Genomic DNA, 5,704 nt, shown 5'->3' with positions numbered 1-5,704 from the left:
AAACTTTATTCTTATTCAAAATAATAAATATTAACACTGTTGTTTCTGTCCTTTGTCTCCATGTTTTGCTGTACCGCAGTCAGTCAGTCAGAGTGCAAAGTGTTTGACTTTCACACACTATCAGTCTCTCCACTGACATAAGTCCTCTGATGTCATTCTGTCCTTCTTGACACCGTCCTCTGTCTCTGTAGCTTATGTTGGAAGTTCTCTGTTTGCCTTTACAATCCCAGAACTTCCACAGTTTGGATCCGCCCCCTCTCATCACCCCCTGACCCCAGCTGGAGAGGCCACATCCCCACGGGGTGAAGGAAAAACAGTGTGTGCGTGTGTGTGGATGCGTACATGGGTACTTGCATGCAGCCGCCGTCCCTCGTGGGAACAGAGCTGCATCCGCGGTCCAATCCGGACCCGTGGGGACAAGAGAGGGGTGGGGGTTCCTCCTCGTGAATACACATGACTGTAAACTCCTCTAATGGTGCTGTTGTCTCTCTGCCTGAGGAGTCTCTCTCTCTCTCTCTCTCTCTTTCACAGCACCCCGTTGTTGTTGTTCTTCATTTCTGTGACTGGTGTAGGATTGTGAGCTATCACTGCATCATACATAATGTTTCTTCTTTGCCTTATGGACCCCCTTTGTGTTTTTCGACGTGTACTGTGTGTGTTTCTTGTGCTGGTGAATCCTTGGGGAGTGTGTGCTCCTCATACCCCCCATGCAGTTCAAATAACTGGGAAGCACGTCGTTCCCAGTGTCCCCGTGTCCCCCCCAGTTCACCTCTATCCCCTGGTCTACAAAGTTATCACAGGGTTTGGGGTAACCCGAGTCCTCGCCCTGCACTGGGAGGTGAAGGTGGCTCCCCGCCTCCGCCTGGAGTCCCGGGCCCTCCTGGTGGGCCAGGCCCTGCTCTGCCCGAAGCGGGCTGGGCGGGCATCGGGACTGGTAGCGCTTCTCCAGCCTGTGGGAAACAGCCAGCTGGAGGAGGTGGAGGAGCTCGATGAGGTTGAGGAGGAGGGAGATGCCGGCAATGACCTGAGTGTAGATGGTGAAGATGGTCTTCTCCGTGGGCCGGGAGACAAAGCAGTCCACCTTGTGAGGACAAGGGGACTTTACACATTCGAACTTGGCTGAAATGAAGTAGCCGTCGTAGAGGAACCACAGCCCCACCATGAAGCCCGCCTCCAGCAGGACTTTGAGCAGGATGCTGAACGTGTACGCACACAGCAGGGAGCCTTTCAGCTTCGGAGCATCAGGAAGAGCCCGCTCAGCCTTTTTACCTTTTCCCCCCTCTGCCTTGTTCTCCTCCTTCGTCGCTGCATTCTGTTTGGTCGCTACAAAATCCTTCTCTTCAATTCCTCCCCTCTTGCTTCTCTCCTCTTCCTCTTTCACCTCCTCCTCTTTCGTGTCCTTCCCCGCCCTTATCGCCACATATCCAAAGTAGAAGATGGTCGGCGTGGAGACGAAGATGACCTGGAGGACAAAGTAGCGGAAGTGCGAGATGGGGAAGGCTTTGTCGTAGCAGACGGCGGTGCAGCCAGGCTGTCGCGTGTTGCACACAAAGTCCGCCTGCTCGTCGTCCCAGGCCGACTCGGCGGCGGTGCCCAGGACCAGCATGCGAAAGAGGAAGAGGACGGTGAGCCAGATGCGGCCCACGCCTGTAGAATACTCCTGACCCTCCTCCAGCAGGTGCTCCAGGAAGGACCAGTCAGCTCTGGACATCCTCTGCTCCTGAGACGGACGGACCACAGAGGGAGTTAGAGGAACGGTGGATAACTCAGGCAACCTAGTGATCATATTTGTGGTTAGGATTAGTTTGATGACATCATTATTGGTAATGTAAGTAGCTTTACAGTCGGACACTAGACCTTGACGACGTGCTGCTACATCGTTTATCAGCTGTTTCATTTGTTTCCGACGCAGCTGAACAGGGTCGCATTCGCCACTTAACACTTCCTGTAATTAGTGTGATTCATCTCCACTCCAGCACGCTCAGGGGTCCTCATCACAAACACACAGCTTCATCATTCCTACACACAACCACACACACTGGAGTTCCACTGACCTTTTCAGTCTAATCCCGTCTCATTTATTTATGTGTTTCTGGCTGCGAACACCTATTAGTTCTTCCATGAGCTCACGTCATTGTGAAGTCAGGCTCCAACTCCACACAACACACTCACACACAACACACACACACACGGAGGTCTGAGAAACACCAACGTCCACTAAAGCAAAAACACATTGTGTGGTGAAGGCGAAAGAGATTCTTTTTTGTGATGAAAGTTTCTGGTTTCGCACTGAGATCAGGAGGCAGATTGATGCTGTGGGTCACGTTGGCTATGACTGAGTCTGGGATGATAAATGACACGACACACACACACACACACACAGTGCGAGGATTCTTGTCTATTTGTGTTTTTCTGTTATTTCTTCCCTGAACTGAAAATAATAATCCGGAACATTAAACCTCCCAAACACAAACTGCTGAGACAGGATGAGGCAGACGAGGCAAGACAGCTGAGGCTGAGGCTGAGGCTGAGGCTAAAGTCAGACGTGTGTATGTTCTTAAGCATCCATGTTGTCATTCAGGTGGATTTACACACAAGCGGAATCAAAATCAAAAGGAAACTAAACATAAAATGGCATAAAAACTAAAAATGGAATAAAAGCAAAACCTCAAAAGGAGCCACAGCACACAGGGAAACATTAAAGTTTAGTTAATTCAAGTAAAGTAAAGTCTCACCCCCTCAAACATCACAACTTCACATGTTATATTACAGATTATTCCTGTATAAGAAGGTTCAGGAGTTTGGAAAAGTTCAGTCACAGTATAAATTATACAAATACAACAATACAACAAAGCTGATAACACACGCACGCACTCAAACACACACACACACACACGCGCGCGCACACACACACACACACACACACACACACACACACACACACACACACACACACACACACACACACACACACACACACACACACTGGCCGTACCTGTCTCTCTCTCGGAGTGTGTGTCTCTCCTCTACGTGTCTCTGCTCTGCGGCTCCTCGGCAGCTCTCAGGCTCCTTTAAAGTGGATCAATGTCATCGGAAAAAGTCGGAGGATGAAACTTTCCCATGGACCTCCTCCCCGAGGAGCCGCGGCCCGGAAGTGGGACGGATGAAGCGCTGCTCGGACGCGCTCGGCTCGGGGTTGACTGATCGTCTAATTGCGGCGGAGTCTCGAGTTTAGAGCAGGAGGAGGAGGAGGAAGAGGAAGATAGAGGAGAGACAGAGGACGAGCTTACTGAAATCTGCTGGTGTCAAAATGCTTTATTCATATGAAAAGCTGTAAACAAAATAATAAAAATAATACGAAAGAATCATGTCTGTCATTATAATAATAATAAGAGGAGGAAGATGAAGAATTCACCCCGTGAATTCTTGATTTTGTACTTTCTACAAATGACAAAAAACTATAATATTTTTTGGACTAAAGGAAATAAGATTAAAAAGTTACAGATTTCTTTTTCGTTCTTTAAATTTCTATTAGGGAGTAAAAAAAGAAAAAGAAAATTGTTGCCAAAGAAGAAATGTTTTACACAAAAAGGAGCAAGAGATTAATTGACTGATTCTTGAAAATCTGAGGTTTAAAAGAGCAAAACGCCATATTGCGTCTTGGTCAGGATTCACAATTTTTTTCCGGTGCGCATAAAACACAATTTTAATGAAAAGAGAAGTAGATGTCTCTCCCTTTATCAGTCACTCTCAGTTGGATCAGACTCCTGCAGTTCCCCGCTCAGCCACTCGGGGGCGCCAACGATCTTGTTTCCACTGAGTAAACGCGGATTGATGCCTGAGCTGTGACTGATCGTTACAGAGATACAGAATCAAGAGTTTTGCTGAAGTGACATCATCGTTATTGCCTCCATTCATCTCATCAGTTTGCAAGACGTTTCAATAAAATTCCTCTCTGCATGCTGGAATCATCTGAACTCGTCTTCACCTCAGTGTATTTGTTTACTGAAGCAAAGTGATGATGTCAGAGCTCGTCTGGTATCGAACCAAACGGAGCTGAAGCATTAGAGCTAACACACACCAGAACTCATCTCAGTGTATCAATCTAATGCCTCAAATTATATGAAGAAATTGTCCAAATCTTCCAGTGTCAACAAACAAAGAAACAAAGAGTAACGAGTAAACAGTGAGACAGTGAGACAGTGAGACAGTGAGACAGCATCCCCCTCAAAACATCAACAGACTGGATAGATTTCATATATTGACTGAAGTTGGTCTTCACGGGGCTGTGAGTTGGGATTGAAGCTTCCAGCTCCACTGCTCAGCGTTTGATACAAATAAACTTACTGCTCGATAACACAAATTAGAAAGCAGCTTCTGGGCTAATGAACGCCATTCAGCCCAGTACCAGCGCCACAACAGAGTCTGAAACAACACAGACGCTCCATGACCATCCAGCTATCACCCCGTTGCCCTTGTACAACTGGGGGTTTTCATACCACAGTTTGAAAACCACTGCTCCATGCTCTTCGGCTGTAAGAACACAGAACAATATTATCTGATTTAATCATGACTCCTATTACTCTTATTGGATTGTAAACTCAATAACCAGAAGAAGATCACATTTATGAGGTTTGTTCACATGATGCATTCAAGTGTGTGTGTGTGTGTGTGTGTGTGTGTGTGTGTGTGTTAAATTGAGACACAGCTGCAGTAATCCGCCTCACGTGTGTGTGTGGCGTGTTCAGAGTGTGATGTCAGAGCGACTGGGTTAGTAAAGATGTCAGAGCTGCCTGAGCTACGAGCTGCACAGCCTCGCATGGTGTTTGATGAAATATGCATAAGACTGGCAGAGCTTCTGAAGTGATGGATTTATGTATGTACAGTGTGTGTGTGTGTGTGTGTGCTGGGGGGAGGGCATGACATCACCACTGTACCAACAGAAACTAAACACAGTTATTGATTCGGTGACACTGGATCTGTTCTTTCTCCAGATGCTCTAATATCACTCTCATAGCTCTCTCTCTCTCTTCTCAAGTTCATTTTTTGTAACATACGGCGTCCCAAAGGGCTTTATGGGCCCGTGACAACAGGAAACAAGAACCCAGAGAGGGAGAGAGAGAGAGAGAGAGAGAGAGAGGGAGAGAGAACATACATAAATAAATACATGAGGAGAGTCAACGTATTTCAATTGAAGCAGCACAGTCCTCCTCTCCTCTCCTCTCCTCTCCTCTCCTCTCCTCTCCTGACCCCCCACCCTGTGAATCTCTCCTCCACGTGTGTCCCGGCCTCGTTACTCCCGGGCGTTTCTCCCTGACAGCTGCTATTGATCTCGGACCGGCTGGGAGCGACGCCACCATAGTGCACATTGGCAGCCGATGACAGCTTTATTAGAAAGGGAGGACGCGGCGTATCAGCAAGTTTCCCCAAAGCAAAGAGCCCAAAGGGGATGAAGGGTGGATAGAGCTCATCACATCTGTCTGGGGATCAATTGAGCGGCTGATTTTTTTCTCTCAAGGTGATCAATTTGTGTTGTCCGGTGATATTGGTGCCCCGCAGTCAGAAGTAAAGTAAGAGACTGGAGAAAACACCACACAAGAGTGAACAGAAATATGGCCTTTTCTATTATAAAACTCAATAATTAATACATCTACAGCTCAAAGTATTTTTGGAGTATTTCAATGCTGTTTTCTGCAACCCAAAA

The 5,704-nt window shown here is 47.3% G+C and overlaps 1 protein-coding gene across 1 annotated transcript; it reads right to left on the bottom strand.

Annotated features, from left to right (window-relative positions):
- On the bottom strand, positions 1 to 3,159 carry gja4 (gap junction protein alpha 4). The gene is made up of 2 exons (XM_076149913.1): positions 2,996 to 3,159; positions 1 to 1,720 (listed from the first exon to the last, which is right to left on the bottom strand). The coding sequence occupies exon 2, from the start codon at positions 1,709 to 1,711 to the stop codon at positions 593 to 595; it is 1,119 nt and encodes a 372-aa protein (XP_076006028.1). The 5' UTR covers positions 1,712 to 1,720; positions 2,996 to 3,159; the 3' UTR covers positions 1 to 592.
- Positions 3,160 to 5,704: the final 2,545 nt, after the last annotated feature.

Source organism: Genypterus blacodes, unplaced genomic scaffold (genome assembly GCF_046128005.1).
Source record: "Genypterus blacodes isolate CSIRO-AG114 ecotype Tasmania unplaced genomic scaffold, CSIRO-AGI_Gbla_v1 ptg000048l_1, whole genome shotgun sequence".
Classification (NCBI taxonomy): domain Eukaryota; kingdom Metazoa; phylum Chordata; class Actinopteri; order Ophidiiformes; family Ophidiidae; genus Genypterus; species Genypterus blacodes.
The sequence above is the reverse complement of the archived record's forward strand: the minus strand, read 5'-3'. Positions and strand labels throughout refer to the sequence as shown.

Bases quoted from the DNA above. Each gene is read 5' to 3' on its own strand.
- gja4 (XM_076149913.1), bottom strand. From the start codon at position 1,711: ATGTCCAGAGCTGACTGGTCCTTCCTGGAGCACCTGCTGGAGGAGGGT.